Source organism: Schistocerca nitens, chromosome 6 (genome assembly GCF_023898315.1).
Source record: "Schistocerca nitens isolate TAMUIC-IGC-003100 chromosome 6, iqSchNite1.1, whole genome shotgun sequence".
NCBI lineage: Eukaryota > Metazoa > Arthropoda > Insecta > Orthoptera > Acrididae > Schistocerca > Schistocerca nitens.
This window is the reverse complement of record NC_064619.1, coordinates 58928415-58955406: the sequence shown is the minus strand read 5'-3', so window position 1 is coordinate 58955406 and position 26992 is coordinate 58928415. Positions and strand designations below refer to the sequence as shown.

The 26992-nt window shown below is 45.0% G+C and overlaps 1 protein-coding gene across 2 annotated transcripts in view; it reads left to right on the top strand.

Annotated features, from left to right (window-relative positions):
* Nucleotides 1-26992, top strand: part of LOC126262718 (uncharacterized) — an 860056-nt gene that overhangs the window by 397410 nt on the left and 435654 nt on the right. For both annotated transcript variants that reach the window (XM_049959507.1, XM_049959506.1), the window contains exon 2: nucleotides 5241-5452. In XM_049959507.1, the coding sequence (XP_049815464.1) occupies nucleotides 5241-5452 (212 nt within the window). The remainder of the gene's footprint in view (nucleotides 1-5240; nucleotides 5453-26992) is intronic.

Genomic DNA, 26992 nt, shown 5'->3' with positions numbered 1-26992 from the left:
GGAGTGTAGCCATGTATGGAAGTGAAACATGGACGATAAATAGTTCGGACAGGAGGAGAATAGAAGCTTTCGAAATGTGGTGCTACAGAAGAATGATGAAGATTAGATGGGTAGATCTCATAACTAATGAGGAGGTATTGAATAGAATTGGGGAGAAGAGGAGTTTATGGCACAACTTGACGAGAAGAAGGGACCAGTTGGTAGGACATGTTCTGAGGCATCAAGGGATCACACATTTAGCATTGGAGGGCTGCGTGGAGGGTAAAAATCGTAGAGGGAGACCAAGAGATGAATACACTAAGCAGATTCAGAAGGATGTAGGTTGCAGTAGGTACTGGGAGATGAAGAAAGTTGCACAGGATAGGGTTGCATGGAGAGCTGCATCAAACCAGTCTCAGGACTGAAGACCACAACAACAACAACAACGGGTAATTTGCAAAATTCCAAATTATTACAAAACTACCATAAACAGTTTACAAGAATTTCAATTATGTTTCAACTTTTATGGAAACATACTTTCTATGTTTGATGTTTCCATCGACATTCCCTCTGTATGTAAGATACCAAATTATCTTTGAGAGTGTGTTTTACCACTTAAAAGTAGAACAGGAAAAAAATAAAACATTTGTATTGCAGCTTTCAACAGGTTCATCTGTGGTCTCCATTTGTCATATTCCTTATATAAACGTCGTATCATGAACTGAAGATCATACCTTGTGTTAGCATGGTTTCATCAATCGCACATCTCAACGAAAACACGAATACTTCATTAACAGTGATTCCCTTTCCACCACGGCAGTTCTTCGGACTTCAGAGAGACACTTATAAAGTTAAATACCTCTAGATTAATTTGATAGTTTTAGTAACTAGTGAACCCACCAATGCTTCGCAACTGCTAAATATGCACTTACCATCTGCTCTCTACAGATCTTCTCTCTCTGCCGATCACCTCCTTCCCCTCCCTCTGTCCAGCTCCCCCACCCAATACCTCTCTCCACTTCCTTGTACCCACCCTCTCTCTATCTGTCTCCTTCTTTCGCCTCTCAACGTCCATTTCCTCCCACTCCCTCTCTGACCCTAAGTGTTGTTTACTGTTACTGCCGACGATTCCTTCTTTGGAAATAGAAGACACTACAGATAAGTGAGTAAATCAGTTGACATCATTGTATGCGAGGTGTAAGAGATCTCTCCTATTGCATCTCTGAGGTTAATAGCTCCAGTGAGAGTATTTAGCGTAACATTGATCAGAAGGCTTACAAAGTTTCGGACGTTTCAGAATCTATAGTAGTATAATGATTCCTCTGTTGTAGCTAAAACAGACTGCTCTAAACGAAACGAAACTACAGATTTTCACATCACAGTACAGCATACCACTTACATTCTTTCACAATTATCCTGTACGTTACTGTCTAAAAAGATAAAAATCAATGTATGTCCAATTAAAGAATCATCAAACTAGCTTTCAAAAGTCTCAAGATGATCGGCCTACAACTATAGGAGATTTGTGATAGCAACATTTCCGGTTTTTATATTATATTTGTACATTTATATACTGCATAAATTAAAGACTGTATTGCGTACATCTGTAAAAAACGTTGAAGTATTTGAAATAAAATGGCAAATAACGTATTTTTTATTTATGCACATAAATACACTTTTAGATCAAAAGTATTCGGACACCCCAAAAGTATACGTTTTTCATATTAGGTGCATTCTACTGCCACCTACTGCCAGGTACTCTATATCAGCGACATCGGTAGTCATAAGACATCGTGAGAGAATGGAGTGCTCCGCGAAACTCACTGACTTCGAGCGTGGTCAGGTAACTGGGTATCACGTGTGTCATACATCTTTGCGCGAGATTTCCACACTCCTAAACATCTCTAGGTCCACTGTTTCCGATGTGATAGTGAAGTGCAAACGTGAACGGACACGTACAACACAAAACCGTACAGGGCGACCTCCTCTGTTGACTGACAGAAACAGACGACAGTTGCAGAGGGTCGTAATGTGTAATAGGCAGACCTCTATCCAGACCATCACACAAGAGTGGCAAACTGCGTCAGGATCCACAGAAAGTACTATGACAGTCAGGCAGGAGGTGAGGAAACTAGGATTTGATGGTCGAGTGCCTTATCATAAGCCACACATCACGCCGGTAAATGCCCAACGACGCCTCGCTTGGTGCAAGGAGCGTAAACATGCGACGACTGAACAGTGGAAAAACTTAGTGTGGAGTGACGAATCACGGTAGAAAATGTGGCGATCCGATGTTAAGGTGTAGGAGTGGTGAATGCCCGGTGACAGTCATCTGCCAGCGTGTGTAGTGCCAACAGTAAAATTCAGAGGTGATGGTGTTATGGCGTGGTTGTGTTTTTAGTGAAGGAGGTTTGCTCCCCTTCTTGTTTTCCGTGGCACTATCACAGCATGGGCCTACATTGATGTTTTAAGCACCTTCTTGCTTCCCACTGTTGAAGATCAATTCGCGGATGGTGACTACGTCTTTCAACACGATCGAACACCTGTTCATAAAGCACGGCCTGTGGCGGAGTCTTTACACGACAATAACATCCCTGTAATGGCCTGGCCTGCACAAAGTCCTGACCTGAATCCTATAGAACACCTTTGGGATATTTTCGAAAGCAGACTTTGTGCCAGGCCTCAACGAACGACATCGATACAGTTTGGAAGGTATTTGGTCACAAATCTTAGTTAAATGTATTACGTAGTTGTAAAATTTATTGCAAAACGAAAATTCATTATTGCAGGGGAGGGGAAATTAATGCTATAAAAATGAACCTTGTTAAAACCTACAGCAAAAACTATAGTTAAGAGGCCTTCAAACGACCCACACTTCCCACTCCGGAACGAGAATGCAATTGAAAGGAAAAGATTCTGGACGGGCAATCTGAGGTTGAATCTGATGATCATAATGAGTTACGTTGTCGAAATGTCGTGCAAGGATGACGCTCATATCCAGCAGAATACCGGACACCTCAATATGCCAAAACATCGATGGAGAGTCTTCAGAAATACATCTGAGGAAAGTATTGTTCGTGAGCTGTCTAGGTCTACCGAAAAGCAAGGCCATTACAAGCATCGGCATGACTCAAGAACATTTCGAGATTTTGCTAACATTCTTTCCCCTTTATTCACACACACACACACACACACACATTGCCGATGGCAGTGGCGTATTCTGCCTGTTTACATGTCTCTGTATTTGAATACGCATCCATACCAACGGATGTGTATTCAAATACAGAGACATGTAAACAGGCAGAACACGCCACTGCCATCGGCAAAGCCTGTATAAGACAAATGTCGCATAAAAGACAGTTGTTAGATCGGTTACTGTTGCTGCAATGGCAGGTTATAAACATTTAAGGGAGTTTGAATGTGGTGTTACAGTCGGAACACGAACGTTGGGACACAGCATCTCCGATGTAGCAATGAAGTGAACATTTTCCCGCACGACCATTTCACGAGTGCACATTGAATACGAGGAATCCGGTAAAACGTCAAATTTCCGACATCGCTGCGGCTGGGAAAAGATCCTTCAGGAACGAGACCAACGACGACTGAAGAGAATCGTTGAACGTGACAGGAGTCCAACGCTTCCGAAAATTGCTGCAGATTTCAATGCTGCGTCATCAACAAGTGTCATAGTGAGAGCCATTCAACGAAACATCACAGATATGGGCTTTCGGAGCCGAAGACCCACTCGTGTACCCTAGATAACTGCACGACACAAAGCTTTACGCCTCGCCTGTGCCTGTCAACACCATCATTGGACTGTTGCCAACCGGAAAAATGATGCCTGGTCGGACGAGTCTCGTTTCAAATTGTATCGAACGGATGGAGGTGTACGGGTATGGAGACAACCTCGTGAATCCATGGACTCTGCGGATCACCATGGGACTCTTCAACCTGATGGAGGCTCTGTAATGGAGCGGGTCGTGTGCAGTTGGTGTGATATCGGACCCCTGATACGACTATATACTACTCTGACAGGTGACACGTACGTAAGCATGTTGTCTGATCACCTGTATCCATTCATGTTCGTTGTGCATACCGCCGGACTTGGACAGAGTGGCTCCAGGACCATTCTTCTCAGTATAAACACTTCCATTGGCCACCAGACTCATTAAACATGAACATGATTGGGCTTATCTGGGAGAAGAGATCTTCACCAACTCGTACTTTTAGGGATTTGTGGACAGCCCTACAGCACACATGGATTCAATTACCTCCAGCAAGCAGATGGAGAGAGTCGAGAGGCAGCATGGCTAAACCAAAACAAATACCCGCACAGACACCGACCATATCACACAATAATTCAAACCTTGGTCATGGGTTATGGGTCATGGGTTTTTCCAGACAGACAAACGTGGAGGGAGGCGTCGGACTGTGCTTACACCAGATCTGGAGAACCGGATTCTCCAAGACACTGAGACGAACCATAGCGCAAGCTCCAGGCAAGTGGCCTGCCACCGTAGTGTAAGCCAAGGTATGACTATGTGTATCCTGCATGACAACCGCCACTATCACTATCAGTTACAATGCCATGGAGGCCAGTCTGAACATGTATTGTGACGTTTTCCTCCATTTCCAGTGAGGAGTCCGTCCCTGCAGTTTGTCTGTTTTATTAATGTTCACCCTGTTTATATACGTCCGTCCCTGCTGGTTGTCTGTTTTATTAATGTTCACCCTGTTTATATACCGTGTTCCGACACAATTTGTTGTTGTTGCACGCATACTGTTCATTTATGGAAAAATGTTTATATGACCTTTTTTCCTCCATTTCCAGTGAGGAATCCGTAATTGCTGTTTGTCGATTTTACTATTGTTCACACTGTTTGTATACTGTAAACACTAAAGCAATGTGCAGCCTGTGTCTGTCCAAACGTTTATTAGATTATCGCGTAAAAATTGGAAGTAAATTTGTCAAGAAGTTTTCGATATTTTTGTGACAACTCTAGACAGTGACTTGTCTTTCAGTAGCAGCATAGATGCTTATGCTTTCCTTACCAGCGGGCTGCTATTTGCCACCTTTCTAGTACGTCCAGTACAACATCCATCTGTGTCTGCTGTAACCATGTGAAGCCTCTCCTGTTGCATAGCGTGGGAAGCCCCATGCAACGCACCAAAGTAGCGCTACCTTTCCGCTGTACGGTATATGAACTCGCGCACGCTGCCGAAACGGAGTTTCAGCACGCGCCGGTGTGTGTGTGTTGCAGGTGGCGGCTGCCTGGCGCTACGCGGCGTCAAGCTGTGGGTGCCCGAGGCCGTTCGCGCCGGGTCGCGGGTGCGCCTCCTCTGCGACTACGACCTCGAGCAGGCGGCGCTCTACTCCATCAAGTGGTACCGCGGCGACCAGGAGTTCTACCGATACGTGCCCAAGGAGAGCCCGCCCACCAGGGTCTTCGCGCTGCCGGGCGTCAACGTCGACGTGAGTCACAGTCCTATTACCGTCGCACTGCTGCTCATTCATTCCTAGAGCGTTACACGTAGCGGGCTGTTTCGAAAACATACACGTGATTGAACAAGTGTGCGTTCTATATATGATAACAGCTAAGAGTGAATTTTAACTTACAAGGACAGGTCACGGCATTGGCAAAATGGATTTACTTCAAACTTTGTACACCGTTAGTACACCATTTAAGCAACATAATGTGCAAGTAGTAAGATTCACTACTCTGGGAGTTCCGAGAAAATCGCAAGAAAAGTTTTACGCGTCTTTTATGTAACTGATGTATCTGTGCATAGGTTTCGAACGGTAGAGTTGCTGTTGTAAGAGAATGAAAGGCCAACAGCTGTCTTTATGATCTTATGTTTTGTGTGATTACCAGTTTCGGTGCTTCAATGCACCATCTTCAGGGCATAATTGATGCATAAAACCTTCAAAAAATGGTTCAAATGGCCCTTAGCAGCATGAGACTTGACTTCTGAGGTCATCAGTCCCCTAGAACTTAGAACTACTTAAACCTAACTAACCTAAGGACATCACACACATCCATGCACGAGACAGGATTCGAACCTGTGACCGTAGCTGCCGCGTGGTTCCAAACTGAAGCGCCTAGAACCGCTCGGCCACACCGGCCGGCTAGGACCCCTTCAGCGTCAACTAAGGACTGAAGAAGCATATTGAAGCGCCGTAACTGGTACCTACAGAATACGAGGGCAGTTCAATAAGTAATGCAACACATTTTTTTTCTCGGCCAATTTTGGTTGAAAAAACCGGAAATTTCTTGTGGAATATTATCAAACATTCCCGCTTCGTCTCTTATAGTTTCATTGACTTCCGACAGGTGGCAGCGCTGTACGGAGCTGTTAAAATGGCGTCTTTAACGGATGTGCGTTGCAAACAACGGGCAGTGATCGAGTTTCTTTTGGCGGAAAACCAGGGCATCTCAGATATTCATAGGCGCTTGCAGAATGTCTACGGTGATCTGGCAGTGGACAAAAGCACGGTGAGTCGTTGGGCAAAGCGTGTGTCATCATCGCCGCAAGGTCAAGCAAGACTGTCTGATCTCCCGCGTGCGGGCCGGCCGTGCACAGCTGTGACTCCTGCAATGGCGGAGCGTGCGAACACACTCGTTCGAGATGATCGACGGATCACCATCAAACAACTCAGTGCTCAACTTGACATCTCTGTTGGTAGTGCTATCACAATTGTTCACCAGTTGGGATATTCAAAGGTTTGTTCCCGCTGGGTCCCTCGTTGTCTAACCGAACACCATAAAGAGCAAAGGAGAACCATCTGTGCGGAACTGCTTGCTCGTCATGTGGCTGAGGGTGACAATTTCTTGTCAAAGATTGTTACAGGCGATGAAACATGGGTTCATCACTTCGAACCTGAAACAAAACGGCAATCAATGGAGTGGCGCCACACCCACTCCCCTACCAAGAAAAAGTTTAAAGCCATACCCTCAGCCGGTAAAGTCATGGTTACAGTCTTCTGGGACGCTGAAGGGGTTATTCTGTTCGATGTCCTTCCCCATGGTCAAACGATCAACTCTGAAGTGTATTGTGCTACTCTTCAGAAATTGAAGACACGACTTCAGCGTGTTCGTAGGCACAAAAATCTGAACGAACTTCTCCTTCTTCATGACAACGCAAGACCTCACACAAGTCTTGGCACCCGAGAGGAGCTCACAAAACTTCAGTGGACTGTTCTTCCTCATGCACCCTACAGCCCCGATCTCGCACCGTCGGATTTCCATATGTTTGGCCCAATGAAGGACGCAATGCGTGGGAGGCACTACGCGGATGATGAAGAAGTTATTGATGCAGTACGACGTTGGCTCCGACATCGACCAGTGGAATGGTACCGTGCAGGCATACAGGCCCTCATTTCAAGGTGGCGTAAGGCCGTAGCATTGAATGGAGATTACGTTGAAAAATAGTGTTGTGTAGCTAAAAGATTGGGGAATAACCTGGTGTATTTCAATGCTGAATAAAACAACCCGTGTTTCAGAAAAAAAATGTGTTGCATTACTTATTGAACTGCCCTTGTACATAAGATCATAAGGACGGCTGTAAGAATTATATTTTCTTAGTGACGTGGTCCCCAAGACCTCCACCCAAAACTACGAAATTTCAAAAAAGAGTTAAAGTTCCTGGTGGTCGAGTGGTTAGCCTTATAGTTTCGGAATACAATCGTGTATGAGACGACTGTTCGACTCCCCCTCAAACCTTTATTTTTTTGTGCAAGTGTAATTTCTGCGATATTCAAATAATCTGCACCTACGCTACTCGTTCTTCCTACATTAGCAACGTCTCACCGCTAAGCAGGTTAACTGCCAAATGAGGCCTGCGTCTGTGTCTGCAGCTCAAAGTGTCGAAGTCCAAAGTAGTTTCTGTGACTGTACCAGATTTCAGTTCAAGAGATGTCCGCCCCCGGTAGCTGTCTGGTCAGCGCGACAGTATGTCAATCCTAAGGCCCGGGTTCGTTTCCCGGCTGGGTCGGAGATTTTCGCCACTCAGGGACTGGGTGTTGTGTTGTCGTAATCATAATCACTTCATCCCCATCGCCGCGCAAGACACCGAAGTGGCGTCAAATCGAAAGAGTTGCACCTGGCGAACGGTCTACCTGACGGGTGGCCCTATTCACACGACATTTATTTTTAGTCTAAGAGATTTCCCAAATCGCGACCGGTATAGATTTTCAGGAAAACTCTATGCGTTTCTCCATTTACTTGTCCATAATTATAAATATGGTTCAAATGGCTCTGAGCACTATGGGACTCAACATCTGTGGTCATAAGTCCCCTAGAACTTAGAACTACTTAAACCTAACTAACCTAAGGACATCACACACATCCATGCCCGAGGCAGGATTCGAACCTGCGGTCGTGGCAGTCGCGCGGTTCCTGACTGAGCGCCTAGAACCGCTAGACCACCGCGGTCGGCAAGTATAAATATGCTTGTACTAATAACTACATTTAATTATAAATAGTAAGTAGCCAAGTAACATAAAAGTCACTAAAATTTCATGCAAACAAATGTTTTTTTAAAATTATATTACCTCTCAAACCACACATAAATTAAATAATATGACCAGTGATGAAAGAAATAGATAAAGAAAACTAAGTTTTGGTGAGAGTCGAACCGTCGCTACATACACGTTCATCTTACGAAGCTCGAAAGTGTACCACCTACCTACCATGAACTCTAACGTCCAGCATCTACGCACAGGTGCGTCAGTTTCGTAACAGACGCGTAAAATTTTACTTGTGATTTTCTTGGGATTGCCAGCGTAGTGCACATTACTACTTGCACACTATGTTGTTTTAATGGCCTAGCAAATGTGTACAAAGCTTGAAAGATATCTATGATTCCAATGTCGTGGCCTCCTCTAGTTAGTACGACGCATATTCCGGAACTAAGATCCACTGACCAATATTTAACCGAGAGAAGGCCTGAATGCCGTTTCACGCATGCATCACTGTCAACCGATTGTTTAAGAAACTACCGCAGTGTTGGTTTGATTCAGTAGTCGTTTCCATATCGGCGAGTGCAGATCACAATGGCCGAGACAATAGAAGATCACGCCAGTTATGGTATCAGCAGTCTGATGAGCTTTTTACTGGCAAAATGATCTTCAGCCGGTGAAATCCATAATCCATCGTAAGTTACACCTAGCGTATGAACCTGGCATAATGCGTGACTAACAAGTTTCAAAACTGTGTAGAGAATTAAAAAAGGGCCGCACAAACGTTCACGATAAACAGCCGAGTGGCAGGGCCACCACTCGGACAGACAACATCGTGGAACAAGTGAACCATACTTCGAGGTGATCGGCAGTTAACAATTAGTGGTCTGGCTAACGAATTCTTAGATGTTGCTCGAACCTAAATTTAAAGTACTGCAACACACCAGCTGGAATTTCACAAGACGTGCGCCTGGTGGTTTACGAAAGTGCTCATTGATCGGTACAAAGAGCAAAGAATACGTAGTGCACGACAGTTTTAAGATCACTAGAGACAATATTGAGTTTTCCCACATTATTACGGGCGACGAGGCGTGCATATCGTACACCAGTGCATAATCATAACTGCAATGAATACAGTGGTGTCATAAAATTTCACCCAAAAAAATTGTTTCATCTGTGTCCGTTCTTCAATCTGAAAATGATTGCCATCATTTTTTGGGAGAAAGAGAGCGTCTTTTGGTTGATTTCGTGGACCGTGGGTCAACAATTACCGCCCACGTATAACGTGATACGCTAACTAAACTGAGAAGTGCGATTAAAAATCGACGCCGCGGGAAACTGTCGTCTGATATAATCCTCCTTCACGACAGGGTACATCCTCATACCGCTGCAGACCCAAGGAGAAGATCGAAGATTTTCGTTGGAAACTTTTTGATCAACCTCCGTAAAGTTTCGATCGTGTAAAAACGACTATTCCCTCTTCTTCAATTTGAAAAAGTGGCTAACTGGACAAAGATTTCAAAACGACAATGAACTCGGGACTGACGTTAACAACTAGTTCAATTCCCAGGCGGCAGACATCTATGCAGAAGGGCTAAAGAAGCCTGTTCGGCGTTACAGCAAGTGTATAGATGTGAATGACGATTATGTGGGAAAGTAAAGAAGTTGTTGATGTGGTCTTCAGTCCAGAGATTGGCTGCATGCAGCTCTCAGTGCTAATCCATCCTGTGGATGCTTCTTCATTTCCAAGTAACTACTGCACCCTACATCCTCCTGAATCTGCTTAGTGTACTCATCTCTTGATTTCCCTCTATTATATTTACCCTCCACGCTGCCCTCCAATACTAAATTGGTGATCCCTTGATTCCTCAGAACATGTTCTACCAACCAGTCCCTTCTTCTAGACAAGTTGTGCCACAAATTCCTCTTCTTCCCAATTCCATGCAGTACCTCCTCATTAGTTACGTGATCTACCCATCAACCATGTGTATTCCTTAAGGCAATTTTAATAGCTTGTTTTCTGACTTTCAGCCGTATTGTCTCTGAATTCTTTTATCGGCATGTGTGATTAAGTATATTACCAAGATAAAGTTTTTATGTTTGTGCAACTAAAAGCAACTGATTTGGGCGCCTTTCCACAACCTGATCTGCTCTGTCTAACGAAACGAGATTTCAAGGAGTTCTTGGATTTTCTCGTGAGGGGTATCGTGCCTTATTCTATCCAATTGGCGTTAGATAGTCAAAATGCCGAGCTGATAGGAATGCAGTGCCCATAATGCTCCTAATGCTCCAATTTTGGGAGGCATCCGTCGACCTTACTGGCCAAGTTGTGGTTTCGTAAACATGGAGACAAGTAGTAGAAACTATCGTCGTGTGCGGGCCGGCATTATCTTGCTGAATATAAACCCAGGAAGATTTGCTATGGAGGGCAACAAAGTGGTGCGTACAATATCGTCGACGTGCCGTAAGAGTGCCGCGGTTGACAACCGAAGGAGTCCTGTTATGAAAAGATATCGAACCCCAGAAAATCAGTCCGAGTTGTCGGGCCGTGTGGCGGCCGTAAGTCAGAATGGTATCCCAGCGCTGTCCGTGGCGTCTCCAGACACTTGCTAACTGGTCACCGCGGCTTGGTACGAAGCGGGCCTCGTCGCTGAAGTCAATTCTACTCCACTGAGGGAGGTTCCAGGCCCCTTGCCCAGCAACTTCGCCGGATCTCTTTCCAAAGTAAGAACATTTCTATCACTGTGGTCAGGATCCTACAACCATCTCGGAATTAAGACAATCTAACGAGCCAGTTGGATAGAATTTGGCATGGTATCCCTCAGGAGAAGATCCAACAATTCTAACAATCAATGACATACTGAATAACTGCATACATGCGGGCCAAAGGTGGACCAAGCCGTTATTGACTTGTTCAGTTTCTGAAACTACTTCTCTTGTTAGAACATTAAATTTTTCGGAAACTGTAATCATTTGCTTGGTCCTCCATGTAAATAAGACTTACCGATTTCAATCCCATTCGTATAATTGCATAGTGGTGTGACGTTTTCTTGTCTTTGTTGTGTCTATATCTGTCAATCAATGTCCGTTTTTTCTCTCATTGATTAAATATGAAGCCGGCCGCTGTGACCGAGCGGTTCTAGGCGCTTCAGCCCGGAACCGCACTGCTGCTACGGTCGCAGGTTCGACTCGTGCCTCGGGCATGGATGTGTGTGATGTCCTTAGGTTAGTTAGGTTTAAGTAGTTCCAAGTCTAGGGGACTGATGATCTCAGATGTTAAATCTCATAGTGCTTAGAGCCATTTGAACCATTACCTATCCAACTGCCACTGTCTCCTCTCCACAGAACCGCCATTGCCCCTCTGCTACTCTTTTGCAGCACGAAAAAGTGCGAATATGTTCGCTTTTTAATGTTTTACGCGGAAGGCGGAATGAGTATTGAATCAACTGATTCATCAGTTCTCTGTCACAGTCTTTTAAAACGAAGCATATAAGCCTTATTTGTGCCCCGACAGGAGCATTTTCTCGATGGTTCTTTCTTTTCCCTGCAACAGCAGGATGTGCTGCTTACATAAACACTGATGCGCAAAGAAACTGGTATTGGCATACGCATACATATTCAGATACAGAGTTATGTAAACAGGCAGAATACGGCACTGCGTTCGGAAACGCCCTACACAAGACAACAAGTGTCTGGCCTAGTTGTTAGATCTGTTACTGCTGCTCCAATGGCAGGTTATCCAAATTTAAGTGAGTTTGAACGTGGTGCTATAGTCGGCGCACGAGCGATGGGACTCATCATCTTCGAGGTAGCGATGAAGAGGGGATTTTCCCGTACGACTATTTCACGAGTGCACAGTGAATATCTGGAATCAAGTATAACATCAAATCTTCGACATCGTTGCTGCCGGAAAAAGGTCATGCAAGAACGGGACCAAGGACGACTGAAAAGAATCGTTCACCGTGACAGAAGTGCAACCCTTCTGCAAGTTGCTGCATATTTCAATGCTGGGCCATCAACAAGTGTTAGCGTGCGAACCATTCAACGAAACATCATATATATTGGTTTTCGAACCCGAAGGTCCAGTCCCACACCATGCACAACGCAAAGATCGTCAACACGTCACTGGACTGCTGATAACTGCAAACGCGTTGGCCGGTCGGACAAGTCTCGTTTCAAATTGTATCGAGCAAATTGAACGTGTACGGGTATGGAGACAACTTAATGAATCCATGGACCCTGCACGACAGCAGGGAACTGTTCAAGCAGGTCGAGGCTCTGCAGCGGTGTGGGAAATGTACAGTTGGAGTGATATCGTACTCCTGATACGTCTAGATACGATTCTCACGGGTGACACGTACGTAAGCATCCTGTCTGATCACCTGCGCCCATTCATGTCCATTGTGCATACCATCGGACCTGGCCAAATCCAGTAGGACAATGTGACATCCCACAAGTACATAATTGCTGTAGAGTGGCTCTAGAAATACTATTCTGAGTTGAAAAACTTCCGCTGGCCACTGGACTCCCCAGACATGAACATTACTGAGCATATCTGGGATGCCTTGCAACGTGCTGTTCAGAAGAGATCTCCACCTCCTCGTAGTCTTACGGCTTTGTTAACATCCCTGTAAGATTCAAGGTGAAAATTCCCTCCAGCTCTACTTTTGGGTCTTCAGTGTATATACTTTGACATACTTGCACAAACATTAGCTATACATAAAAAATCTGTGAGCCATGCACGACTCGCGTTCCGGCCATTTATTGGTTGTCATCTTCAATCACCGTACTGCCGCCTCGTTGTCTTATTCTATTTACTGGCGTCACTAACTTCCTGCCTTACTTTCGAGTCAGCGGCAGCGCGTATCGATAAGTGCACTGTCGTACCTTCTCTGGAACGACCGATAGTATATCCGGGTCATCGTGTGTCTGGCAGTCAGTTGGAGACGGACCAGCAGTGCTGTCGGGACGCAGCAGCAGTGAACTCGGGGGAAGGAGCTCCGGTGTCGCCCGACGTACACTTGGTCCTTTCACCGTTTCCGAGCCTGGGAGTTCGTCGTTTGGCGTCGAGCAGCGAGGAAATCTCCGCGACGCGTAGTTTGGCCGGGCCCGCTGCCGGCCTCTATCCAATGTCGGAGTGTGTGGTGCTGTTCCCATTGTTACGAGGTTCGTGGCTCACCGATCCTGGACATGCAAGTTGAGTTTTGATTGCATCTACCAGCAATTCACGACTGTTCACATTGTGTCGTTTGGAGTTCATTGTCGGCTGTTGGAGTATACCCGCGAGGAACAACATGTGTTTTCAAGTTGGCAAATTTTAGCCACCCTCCGATGGAGTTTAACTACAGTTGGTTATTTGAATTGAAATGTACCAGTGGAATCTGCTGCCTTGTGGCCGTTAGCATTCCGGTTACCTACCCTGGCCGTTGACGTAAATTCAGGCAGTGTATTTTCCTCATTGTGTTTTTAGTTTGACAGCTCAATGTATAATTGTTGGTGGGCGCCAATACCTTCTACATTGTTCCGTTGAACTCCCTGTTGTGTGCTAGTCATGTGAAGTGGAGGTTAGCCTGGAGGTGGGTCCATTGACTGTCTGTCTGTTGGATTGTTGTCGGATCGACAATGGTTGGGCCGACTGCCTGTCTCATCTAAGCGAGCGTTAGTGTTTGAATTCCAGGCCGACCCTCGGAACTTCTGAGCTCCCTTGGGTGTATTGCCTTTTCTTGCTTGTTCATGTTGTTTGTATTTGTATGGCTTCTAGCCGATTTTTAGATTAAGGTTGTTTTGCCCTTAAGGCATCAGATGGTTTCGGCCTTCAGCCTCATTTGATAACTGTTTTAAGTAAAGCCTTTGGCATTTTTAAAATTAATGTTATTGAGTGTTACGTGTTCGGTATTCAGCCGATTTTGAATTCAAGTTGTTTTGCTCTTAGTGTCAGATTCTTGGGGCCTTCAGCCTAATTAAGGAACTGTTTTGAGATAAGGCTTTGCCTTTTAAATTTATGATATTGGTTGAGCTTTAAGTTCTTGGCTTTCAGCCGTTTTTAAATTAAAGTGGACTTGCCCTTATGGCATGACAATGTACGGCGCATTCAGTCGCAAAATAAGTTCCAAAACTAAAACTGTGTTTTTTTTAAATAAGAAGTCTTGGCTCCTGTAATGTTTGATCAAATAAAAGGTTGTATGTTCGAGAGTAACGGACAGCCGCTTATTTTGGCCCACTTTCCACAACTGAAACTACCTCTCTTGTCCTGCGGGTTTAGCAGGGCATCTTAGTCTGATTTAAAATGCCTAATTGCAGTTCGCAATTGTCTGAATGTGCAAGTTTAAATGAATGGAGCCACAAAATTACACACTATTATTTCTAACATCAGTTCGCTGCAGAATCCTTGAACATATTCTCAATTCGAATGTAATAAACTTTCTGGAGACTGATAAGATTATGTCCACGAATCAGTATGGCCTTAGAAACTATCGCTCATGCGGAACTCAGCTTTTTTTTTTTTAAAAAAAAATCTTTATTAATCAAAACCAATATTATACAATCTAACCCACCACCTAAAATCATTAGTGGGTCGAAATTAGACACAATATTACATTAGCAGCGTTTACTAAATATTCTATATTCTACTGTTTTATTAGCCCACCGAGCTAACCCCAGTGGGCGTGCCCCTGGCACTGAGCTGGCCTTACCGCAGTCGCTGCAGGTCTAAAGAAAAAGAATTTCCTACGATCTCCTTCTACAAAGAATAATAATAGTTTTTATCAGTCATAGTTGGTGTACTGTAGTCTCAAGTCGGTGTGGTCGCACCCTCCCCCTGGTCCTGGATGCGTCGGATCCCGATCGCATTGACGGTCGGCCAGTACACACCCTGGCGGTATGGGATGCTGCGTGATGTCAGATTTTGGTTTCATATTTACTCGATCTCCCTTCTATATTCCCTTAGGACCTTGGTGGATACCTCGCTAGCCAGTTTATCGATGATTGTGAAAGTGGTAGGGTCTCGAATAAGTTGAAAGGTATCCGTGTTAGGCAATGAGTTCCGTAAATTAGCTGCAACGTCGTCGAAAAGCGGACACTCGTAGATTACATGATCCGGTGTGCCGATTTCGGCACCACAGTCACACGATGGTCTCGCTCTTTTCCCAAACCGGCATAGATATGCCGGGTACGGGCCATGCCCAGTGAGGAAGTGCAGCAGTCCCGTACTTGGCAGGAAATGTTTCAGCCTTAATATTTCCTGAACGTTTGGTAAAAATCGGTGAGTCCTTCTTCCTGTTTCATCCCCATCCCAGATTTCCTGCCAAAGTTCTATTCCCCTTCTTTTAATTGTTTTTTGTCCCCCACTCTGACCCCCATAATATCCCAGGTTTTTTCAATTTTCCCCTTTTTTTACCCAATACCACGCAGCCTGCTCCCTGATTTTCACATCAAGGGGGCACAGGCCCATGAGTATCAGTAATGCTCCCCCTGGTGATGTCCTATATGCCCCCACTGATAGTAGTATCATGTTTCGCTGCACTCTCCTCACGGCCATAGCAGGAACGACCCTCGTGAGCCTGTGGGCCCAGACCCCGGACCCATAGCCCACGATGGAGACAATGATGGTATTATGATAGAGCTTGATGAGGTTCGGCGGGAGATGAAATCGTCTATGACCTATGGTGATGAGATTGTTTAACACTTCCCTCGACCTATGTGTTACTACCTCAATGTGTCTGGCAAAGCTCCATTTTTCGTCTAGCGTTACTCCTAGATATCTAGCCTGTCGACGACGTATGACTGGTGTGCCATCCATCCTAACTGTAGGGTTTCTGACCAATTGGCCCTTTAGAAGTAGGTAGGTGGATCTGTTTGGTGCTACTTTTTGCTTGGTTCTATGGCACCACTGTGAGAGTAATGCCATGGTCCTCTCGATTTTTGGTTCTAATTCCTCTCGGCTCCGACCGCCAAACAACAGGAGGAGGTCATCAGCGTAAGCTATCACCTCCAGCACATCTGCACAGCTCTCCAGGGTCTGAAGGAGAGGCTCCATATTGATATCCCAAAAGAGTGGCCCCAGGACAGAGCCCTGTGGACACCCCTTTGCTATCTTCTTGCCCACTCTTCCGCTAGTGGATGATAGCCAGACCTCCCTATCCACGCAATAGCTCCTAAGACACCCATATAGCGGCCCTGGACACTCCTTCTCTCGCAGGCGAGGGAAGAGCGAAGGCCACCACAGGTTGTCAAAGGCGCTACTAATGTCCACCATAATGCCAACTGTGTACTTGTGTGTGGACCACCCGCAGACCTCAGCCGCCATGGCGATTGCGTCAGACGCAGAACGCCCTGGCCTAAAGCCGAACTGCCTGCTGCTCATTCCACAAAGCACTCGGTGTGCCATCAGCCTGTCAGCCAGCAGCCTCACCACCAATTTTCCTAGCAGATCCAACAGACATATGGGTCTGTAGGACTTGACCTCTTTAGGATCTTTATCCAATCTTTTTTTTATTATCACCACATTTGCTTGTTTCCAGATGGTGGGAAACTTTCTCAGGCTTAGGGCCTCGTTGTAGATTCTAGCTAGAGGTGTTACTAGTTGAGGAGCACGGTATTGCACCACCTCCGCTATGATGCCGTCTGGTCCTGGGGCTTTCCCTCTTTTAAGGGCCTTAATGTGCACCGCCACCTCGTTCTCCGAGAAAGGGTACACCTCGGTATTGTTTTGGTACTCTTCTTGCTGAGCTTGCCTAATTAGGCCTTGTTCTTCTGTATCCTCATTTTCTGTGTCATCCGGAAGCAGGGACCGGAGAAGGACTTCAGCAGTTTCCTGCCATGTCCCTGTCATCCGATTCCCATCCCGGATACTTGATAGTACCATGGGAGACCTGACTTTTTCCCTAACTATTTTATATGGGATGCCCCAGGGATCTGTAGCCAATTGGCTCTGGACATACTTCTCCCAGCTTACCAGTCTGACCCTTTTGAGCTCTCTCTGGAACTCCTCCTTGGCACTCCTGTAGATTTCTAACCATCTCTGTTTTTCTTCCCAGACGACACTTCGCTGGTAGTACCTCCTCACCCTTCTGACCGACTGACGCATCTGCCCTAGTTCAGCAGACCATGGTGACGGGTAGGCCGCGACGGCCCTTCTGCTAGTTGGTACTGCAGCCTTCACCGCTTTTGTGATGGCATTAACCAGATCTTCAGCATGCCTGTCGACGTCTTCATCACCCTCTGGCCATGTTGGGGGAACAAACTCTCTTGCAAGGCGCTCCCAATCAGTTTTGTTGTAGTTTAGTTGAAACTCCCACCCTATGTCCCAGTGGCACTCCTTGTCGGTGAGCTCAAATGTGATTAAATTGTGGTCACTTGTTGTTACTTGGTCTCTTACCATCCAGTTGTTCAAGTGACCAGCAAAATTTGGTGAAATTAGTGTTATATCAATATTAGTTCCTTCTCCTCCTCCGCCTGTGTAGGTGGGGGGGGGGGTTCCCGGCTCTATTTGCAACCAAGTACTGTAGTGACATCACTGTTTCCTCCATCTTCTCCCCTCTGCCATCCCGGGTGCTACTGTGCCACAGAGGGGACTTCGCATTGACATCTGCCACCACCACTATCTTTCGGCCTCTTAGTGCTGTTGTGACTCGTATTAGTTGATCTAAGTATGTCTCAATGTCATCACCATATTGGTAATACATATTAACTAAATGAATGACTCCAACTGGAGTCTGGAGTTCGGTTACAACGCAGTGTTCATTTGAAAAATGAGCGAGCACAGTGGCTCTTATAGCATTATTTATGATTATAGTGGTGGCTTTAGGGTCATCTCAAAAGGATACTATTTGCCAATTAACGCTAGCGAAAGCTATGTTACCTGCAAGAAAGTATGGCTCCTGTAGACAGAGTAAGTCGAGACTCATCTCCTCCACCACCCTTCGGAGCTCCTGCATGACTAATCGGCTGTTATGTGCATTTAGTTGTCCTAGCTGTATTTTAATGGTCATGGAAAATATGTATGTACATATTGTTCTGGAAAGGTCTTCCTCCAGTCATACGCAATCCTACCATTGGCTAAGACAGCCTGATTGTAGATCTCGTCTAGATCAAATTTTTCGTTTCTTCTTTGAAAACCTTTTTGACCAGGTCACGCAGGGCGCCAAAATCAGTGGGGAGATTCATGGTCTTTAACTGTATTCTATCGACAGCCTCCATGGCCGAGAAGGTGACTCTACGTCCATACTGGTGTCCCACCCGCACTATGTGCCTTAATGCTGTGGTCAGGACAGCCGGCTCCTCCAGACGGGAAAGTTGTAAGGCGTGTTCCAGATTTGGGTAGATCCTGATGGGATCCACCTCTAGACGTTTAACTAACGATTGGTCAGAAGTAGGTATGGTTATCGTGCTACTGATTGTGTTTACTTGAAGTGGTTCTTCTAATGTGGAGCTGTTTCTTGAGGCTTTTATTTGGCCCGCTATTGCAGGACGCCTGACTTCGGGTGCCCGATCTTCTGGCGGTCTCGACTTCCGGGGGGACGGGAGAGCGGCATCCTCCCATCCACACAGGTCCGTCTGGACGGACACGTCTACCATTCCTGGTTTTTCAGTTTTACTGCCTTCAACAAAGGTTAAGAATGGTTTGAATTTAGCAGCCCTAGCCGCGTCTCTGCGCCTCTTCCCCGGAGACTTCCTTTTTGGCATCCTGCGCACAGCTGCGGCTTCAGCCATAACCAATTCTTGATATGAGTCTTTGCTCCAACATCCTATAGGTTGGGAAATTCCTTCCTGAGGCGTTACAGGTCTTTTTGCCTCTCTTTACACATGGAATGCAGATTGCAGATTTCGTGCAATTTTTTCGTATGTGATCTTCCGCTCCGCATCTGGAGCAAGCCGGCTTCCGGTCACAGGACTTGTGGATATGATCCAAGTCGCCACAGTTGTGGCAGCGAGGCACCACCAAGTAGTCCCGAACGTTGACGGCATGAAATCCAACGTATATCCTACCCATAGATGTAAGCTTTTTCCTCATAGATCCTGTAACTTCTGCTACGTGGTGTACTGCTTGTCTGTCTCTTCGTCCTGTCTTAAATTTCAGTTTAAAATCATTTCTGAGTTGTTCATCGGTCATATTGTCAAAATTTTGGTTTTTTATCGTGTCGCACAATTCATTGTTGTCCATCGTAACCGGTACATCATACATGATTACGAGTGGATTCCTCTTCTTTGGGGGTTCACACCTGACCCCCTTGCACAGATTTTGATTATTAATCCTCCTCAGTTGCCACATCTACAATTACGACATTTTTTGTTGCTTTAACTTTATTTACCTTGATTTTATCCTTCACTGGATTTACCATAGTGGTAAAAATCTCCTGGTCCTTTTTGGTGTCTTGGCCGGGCAGGGGCCTTAAAAAGACCGCCGTGTCCGGCTTCTGTGTCACTTTCGCTATCGTTTCCCTGGTTGTTTGGGTTTTGGGGGCAGCCTGAGCCACTACACCTGCCCATGTCTTCGTCGGTTGTCTCCTAAGGGTAAAGTTTTCCCGCTGTAATTCTACAATTCGCCCCTCAAGCCTAACATGAGCAATCGCCCAGGAGGCAAGTTCGTTTTTTATTTGCAAGATTGCAGTTTGGCTAATCTTACCGTTTTTTATGTTGGACTCCAACAGTTGTGTAATCCTGTTGTGTCTCTCCATTACGCTCTCATCTATTTCCTCCACTTTCCCCGATGGGTCGGGAGCAGAAAGCATCGAAGCCCGCGTAGAAGCACACGAATCGCTTGTCTCTGGTTCGGCCATGATTAGACAAGCGAAAAAAGGGGGATTGGGAGCCCGTCTCTAACCCCGGACCGGCTCCTCTGGCATGGGGGGGGGGGGGGAGACTAAAATGCAGCTCACCCACCAACCTCGTCCCTAGGTCAAGGTCCTCCCTGAGCCGCCGAGTTTAGCACACCGTTGCCAGTGTACTGGTCCACTTCAGTGGCCTCGTCACCGACGATTTCTCCCAGTGTTCATCGGCAAGTGCACCCCGCTCTCCGGAGAAGCGGATGCACTTCTCGTCCTTCGCCGCCTACTAGCCCGAGCTCCCACCTATAGGCCAAGGACCCACTCCTACTCAGGTGGCGGGCCGGTCACCCAGTCGTTCGACGGTCTGGACCCAGCTAACCTGGCCCAGGCGATGTCACCACCCCGTGGGTTTGGCAGAACACGCCCCGGTTACCCACGGGCGCGGCGAAGCACACTTGCTGACCCTCGCCGAGGTCCCACGCCGACAAACGAGGTCGCCGGCATGCAGAGCACCAGCTGGTCTTGTGCCCTACGAATTGAGGGAGGGACAGATGGTTAGTCCCTCAGACACAGCTCCCCCTGTGCCACACACCCTTCGCTTTCGCCTTGGGTTGGGGGCGTTTAACGTCCTACCTTGACGGGAGTTTAACGTCCTTCCTTGACACAACGACAACAGTCGTTTGCTCGCGGCTTCAGCATATCAAGCTTAACCTTTTCTCAATATTGTTGACGAGCAACAGGCAGACTCTATATTTCTAGATTTCCGGAAAGCATTTGACACGGTGCCGCTCCGCGGGCTGTTAACGAAGGTATGAGCGTATAGGATAAGTTCACAGATATCTGAGAGGCTCGTAGATTTCTTAAGTAAAAGAAACCAGTATGTTGTCCTCAAAGGCGAATGTTCATCAGAGACCAGGGTACTGACAGGAGTGCCGCGGGGAGCTAAGATAGGACCGCTGTTGTTCTCTGTATGCAGAAGGGATTCGGCCGACAGGGTGGGCAACAATCTGCGGTTGTTTGTTGATGATGCTTTGCTGTATGGTACGGAGTCGAAGTTGAGTAACTGTAGGAAGATACGACGACTTAAATAAAATTTCTCGTTGGTGTGATGAATGACAGCTGGCTGTCAATGTGGAAAAATGTGAGTTAATGTGGATGAATAGGAAGGGGAAACTGGTAATCTTCGGTTACAGTGTTACTAGTGTCCTGCTTGACACAGTCAAGTCGTTGAAATATCGGCGTGTAACGTTGCAAAGCTAAATGTAATGGAAAGATCATGTAAGTACTGCGGTGGGAAGAGGAATGGTCGACTTCGGTTAATTGGAAGATTTTCAGGAAAGAGTGGTTCACCTGTAAAGGAGACCACCTATAGGACGTTGGTGTGACCCATTCTTGATAACTGTTCAGGTGTTCAGGATCTATACCATTTCGGATTGATGGAAGACATCGAAGCAATTCAGAGGCGGGCTTCTAGATTTGTCATCGGTAGGTTCGAACAACACGTAAGTGGTACGGAGATGCTCCTGGAACTCAAATGCGAATCCCTGTATGGAAGGCGACGCTCTTTTGGAGATGCAGTATTGAGAAAATTTAGAGAACCAGCATTTGAAGCTGACTGCCGCCCGATTCTACTGCGCGTGTGGACCACGAAGATAAGAGTGCAGAAATTAGGGCTCATATGGAGCCATATAGATAGTCGTTTATCCGTCGCTCTATTTTCGAGTGGAACAGGGAAGGAAATGGCTAGTGGTGGTACAGGGTACCCTCCGCAACGCACAGTACGTTGGCTTGCGGTGTATCTGTGTAGATGTAAACGTAATTTTAAAAAGTAAACTAATACAGAACTTTCCATTCTCAAAATCGTTCCATAAAAACTATGTCAGTGTTTTCGAGTCTAGTTGAGAATTTGATTTTATACGACACTGCTATTTCATGATATTGAAGTCGGTCACATTTATCCAACAGTTATCACGCAGTATTTTCCACATCCAGTTCTCTGAAACACATGCATATTACTGTTACATTTAGGGATACGCAATCCAGCAATCGCTTAAATAATTAAAAACGGCAGTGTTGCTAAGTACCACTAAAAATTAATTATGAAATTTGGTACACTATCATTAGCATACACATTCGATTGACTCTCCAGAGTGCATAATTGCAGCTATTATTTTGAAGCGTTTTTGTGGTTAATGATCGATTTCCCTTTTAGCTTGAGAAGTGTTCGCTGTTCCCTTATTTTTTGCTCGTTCGTGATGGGATTGTGTTCGGAAATGTCAAAAGTTATCAGCAAACATGTTTCTTGACTTTCAGTTTCATAGGCTTCATTGACCATGCATCAGGTTGCTCTGCGGCTTATACATTCGATACGTTGCTGCTTCGGCTACAGCAAATATCTGAATTTTTTTGACACATTGTTTAGCTGTAGTGGCTTTCGCATCTCACCTGCAGTTGGGTAGCCGTAAGCTGAACATTGGCGGTGTATTTTTTGAAGAGAGGAGAAGAAATAGCTGATTGCTTTGAATTCACTACCTTGTTCAGCAAGCTAATGTAAATTTGTCATACATCTTGCAGAACTGGCCCCTAGTAGTGATACTCGGTATGGTTGCTGATGTTTCTTCGAACATTTTTAGCGTATCTCTGTATTCCAAGTAAGCTGTGGAATTGTATCAGATCTTTGCATATTTTATAGACATCAGTTTCTTCATCAGTGCTTTCAGTCACGTAGTTTCAGGTGTAATAGACAAATCCTGTGATCTGAAACATACACTGAATCACCGTATTTCCGTAGCGGAACACACCAGTGTTACGTAGGTATACGATGTTTATACGACGGTCCAGCGGTCGGTTCGTTGTATCTGATATTTGGTTTGGTATTTTATTCTGTTGTTCAGGTTCTATTCCGCTGCGTTGATTTCTTAAATTATCAATGCTGATGTCGATTTTCTGCAGCTTGGTCAATGATCACATGGTAGAATGATCCAAAGCGTGAACAGTTGAAAGCGGCTGCTTTTCTGAGACGACTGTATTCATACTGACCTCTCTGTTACTTTTGCGATATTATCGAATTCAACGAGGATCAGACGCTGCCACAGTCTGTTTTTTCCCACTACTGAGCTTAAACTTCCACTGATCTGGTCTTTCTTTGCATCGGGGGAACATTTCTTTTGCTTCATCTCCGATTAGAAATTCTTCTTCTTACTCTGAAGTGTCTGACCCCTCTTTTTCCTTGTTCTTTTCGTTTTTCTTACTTTCAAATCCTTTTGATTATGCACCACTGACTCGAAAGACTTGATTTTTCTGAAACACGACCTCCAGCCGTTGTGTTGCTGCAATGGATTCTTCAACTTGTCTATTCAGCGGCACGATGGCGATGCATTTCGTTTTGTGTTCTGAAAGAATGTGTGCACCTTGTTGCTAGTGTAATAAATGTATGTATTTTTCCTTTGAGACGACTTTTAAGTAATTATATGTCTTCTCGTGGTAGGTAGGTTAGGCTTATTGGGTTTAGCATCCTACCACACTGAAATTATTCTCGGTATCGCATGTTTTCGGTCAGTTCAGCGAACGAAACAGTGACCACCAAGTGAATAGAAATGCGCTGTTGCAAATTTCCTCATTGTGATTCAGTGTCGTTTGCTTGAAGCAGAATGCAGCTTTCACTGGTGGAAGTTGCAGAAATCCATCGAACACGCTGATGTTCATATTGGCTAAGCCGAGATCAAAAATCTTCAAGTGCGTCAGTGACTTGGCTGTCGATCATTGCAAGTGCTATACGTCATAGAATATTCATCTTTGATTATTCATCCGATTTTTGTTCACTGTCGGTCGAATTCGATGTCCTCGCCCGGGAGAAGTTTCCAATATTCAGATTCGCTTTTGTCGATGTACTGCCCCGATAACTTGAAAAAAGTGTGCGTCGTAACACCGCCGATGATGTACGCAGCTAAGCTTGCTGGTGCTGCGGTTGCTACTGCCACTGAATCACTGTTGGAGATAAATCGGATCTTCAGTGACAGGACATCGATCAAAAAGTTTTTCCAGTTCCTGAAACACCGCTGATAAGCTTGCGGATTGGACCACTGGGCTGGCCAGATTCTGCTGCAATGATATATGGCTGCTTATTTTATCAAAAATTGCTCGTTGTTCTTTATTCAATTTGCTTATGTCTTCCTCCAGCTAAACTTGATTGATGATTGCAGGTTGTTTTTAATTGATAGTTTCATTTGCCGGTGTGTTCTGCTTCTTTCCGCCATGGTTTAAACACCATACATCGCTGGTGTCTGTTTTCAGATCGACATTTGTTGTTCTGTTTACGCATGGCTTCAAACATTTTCGGAATCATCAGAAATTTTCTTTCATTTGCTGCTCGTGCCATTTAGCAGCTTCGGCCAAAGAATATTTTTCTTATTGTTCGCCTCTTTTCGGCTAGTAGTTTTCGACCAAGTTTGCCCAATAGAGCTTGTCTGATTCTTCATCAATTTCATTGAGTTCATTCAGTTTCAATAACCGTTGTTTTCGTGCTGATGGTATGCAGCTGTTTACATATTTTACTGAATCACTATCAATAAGCAATTCAAACCCAAATAGATCATCGGCATCTTCGTCGGTGGCAGTTTACAGTTTTTTCGCATTTTTGGCGGAAATTATATACACATATTTGCATAATGGAAGCTCATGATGGATGGTTGCGGATAGTTTTCCACTTAGTTTTTATTTCTGCTTTAGTGATGTACCAGTGACATACAGGAACAAAAAATCAAGCTGATTTTACTGATGTAATGAATGTCCGTGTTAGTTCCCCAGTCTAACAGCTTCCATGGGTTGTAGTCCTTGGCGAAATTTTCGTTTCTTTTTCGTTTTAATTCAGGCATTTTATTCTCCTGAATCGTGGTTGTACTATAGTCTTAAGAAATAAAATTTCAGTTGTTTCTGTTGTTTTTTCTTCTGTTTTTGGGTTATGAAAAAATCATCACATTTGTCACTTTTGGCATCTCTGCGTGCATGGGCGCATTTGGAATTTCTTTACGAAATCATATAATTATGCACTTTATCTCCTGATTGGTATACAGCAAGATATGTGACTGTCGATGAACTTTTCAGGTTCTTCTGTGGCCAATGACAGGAGCATTTATCACCCACAGCTTCATATTAATGTGAGAGAGTATCTTGCGTGGTATACGGTTCTTCCAAAACGATGGATGACTTCAACCAATAGACCATTCTTTCCAGTATTATATTGTTCATGAAGGAATTTAGTCGCCTGCCAAATTATTCTGCAAATGGCACAGACACACAGCCTGGCTTTAATATTTTTGATATTCAGTCCATATCGATTTATGAGGTTGAGGTAATCATATATGTCTTCCCAGCTGTACTCAGCGCAAGACAGTGGTACAAACCAGACTCGTGGGTTAAATGTTTCATCAAAAGTTTACATGTCACCAAATTTTTGATTGTACTGTTCTTTGTTCCTTGATTCTAACTAAACAGGAGATTAAAACCGTTTGCAAGCATGTGGTTCCTATTCTCAATTTGTTCGTTCATTTCATGGCAAGTCAAGTTCGGGTTTCTGCTGGTCTTCGGTAGTGCTTACATGCCTTGCTAGATGAAACGATCGTATATTCGGCGCACGTCGTTGAGCAAGTACTGTTTATTTCTTCGAAAACGGCCATCAGCATTTCTAAAGCGGTGTTTTAAGATGATTGGTGGTGTCACCCTTATCACTACAGCTCTGGGTAGCACAGTAAATCACTGTGCTGATCAATGTTGCATGGTGCAGCACTTGTAAGTCGTTGGTTTCTGTACATGTGCAGAGTGAGGACCGACTACATATTGGCTCCAGTTTAACTTCAGTATACGATTCGCATTCACTGGCGTGTTTCAGCTCTGAATCAAATTGGTGTGGTTGCAAGCATCTTTGTTTCGAATTTTCATTTAACCTGAATGTAACATAGTCCTTATTTTTCAGTTGCTTTTAAAATACTTGTAGCGTGTTCACCATCACGTCTTTGTAAAGTGGATTAATTTCCTTCAGTTTATAAATTGGTTTCTAGAGTTTTTTCATGACAACCATGCTTTGCCAAAAGACCTTTTCTCGTGACTCACGAATCGATTGTAATGTTAACTTGCTTAGATGATGGTAGTGTTTCTTCGAAAGAGGTATGCTTTGCTGCCAGTGCAAGAGCCAAATGAAGGGTGAGACATTTCAGAGCATTGATCCATTTGTCAGAAACGATGGTTTTGCTTTAAAAGGATTTGAAAGGCTTGTAAGATTTTAACCAGATTCATTTCAATGGCTTCAGACATCTGATTTCCTCCGGCACATGTTGTTATAGTTCTGGAACCGCGCGACAGATATGTGTGATGTCATTAGGTTAGTTAAGTTTAAGTAGTTCTATGTTCCATAGTGCGCAGAGACATTTGATCCCGGGGTGTGTAGCCTCCCCCCTTACTTATCGACTTTAATGACAGTGAAAAATTAAACCGCGTGCACCTAATGGAAATTTGGGAAAAGCAATCGTCACCCAAGTTAATTTGTCGGTGAAAAATGGTTGAAAATGGCTCTGAGCACTATGGGACTTAACTGCTTAGGTCATCAGTCCCCTAGAACTTAGATCTATTTAAACCTAACTAACCTAAGGACATCACACACATCCACGCCCGAGGCAGGATTCGAACCTGCGACCGTAGCGGTCTCGCGGTTCCAGACTGAAGCGCCTAGAACCGCTCGGCCACTCCGGCCGGCTAATTTGTCGGTGAAGAGGGAGGAAATGGTTACATCTAAATG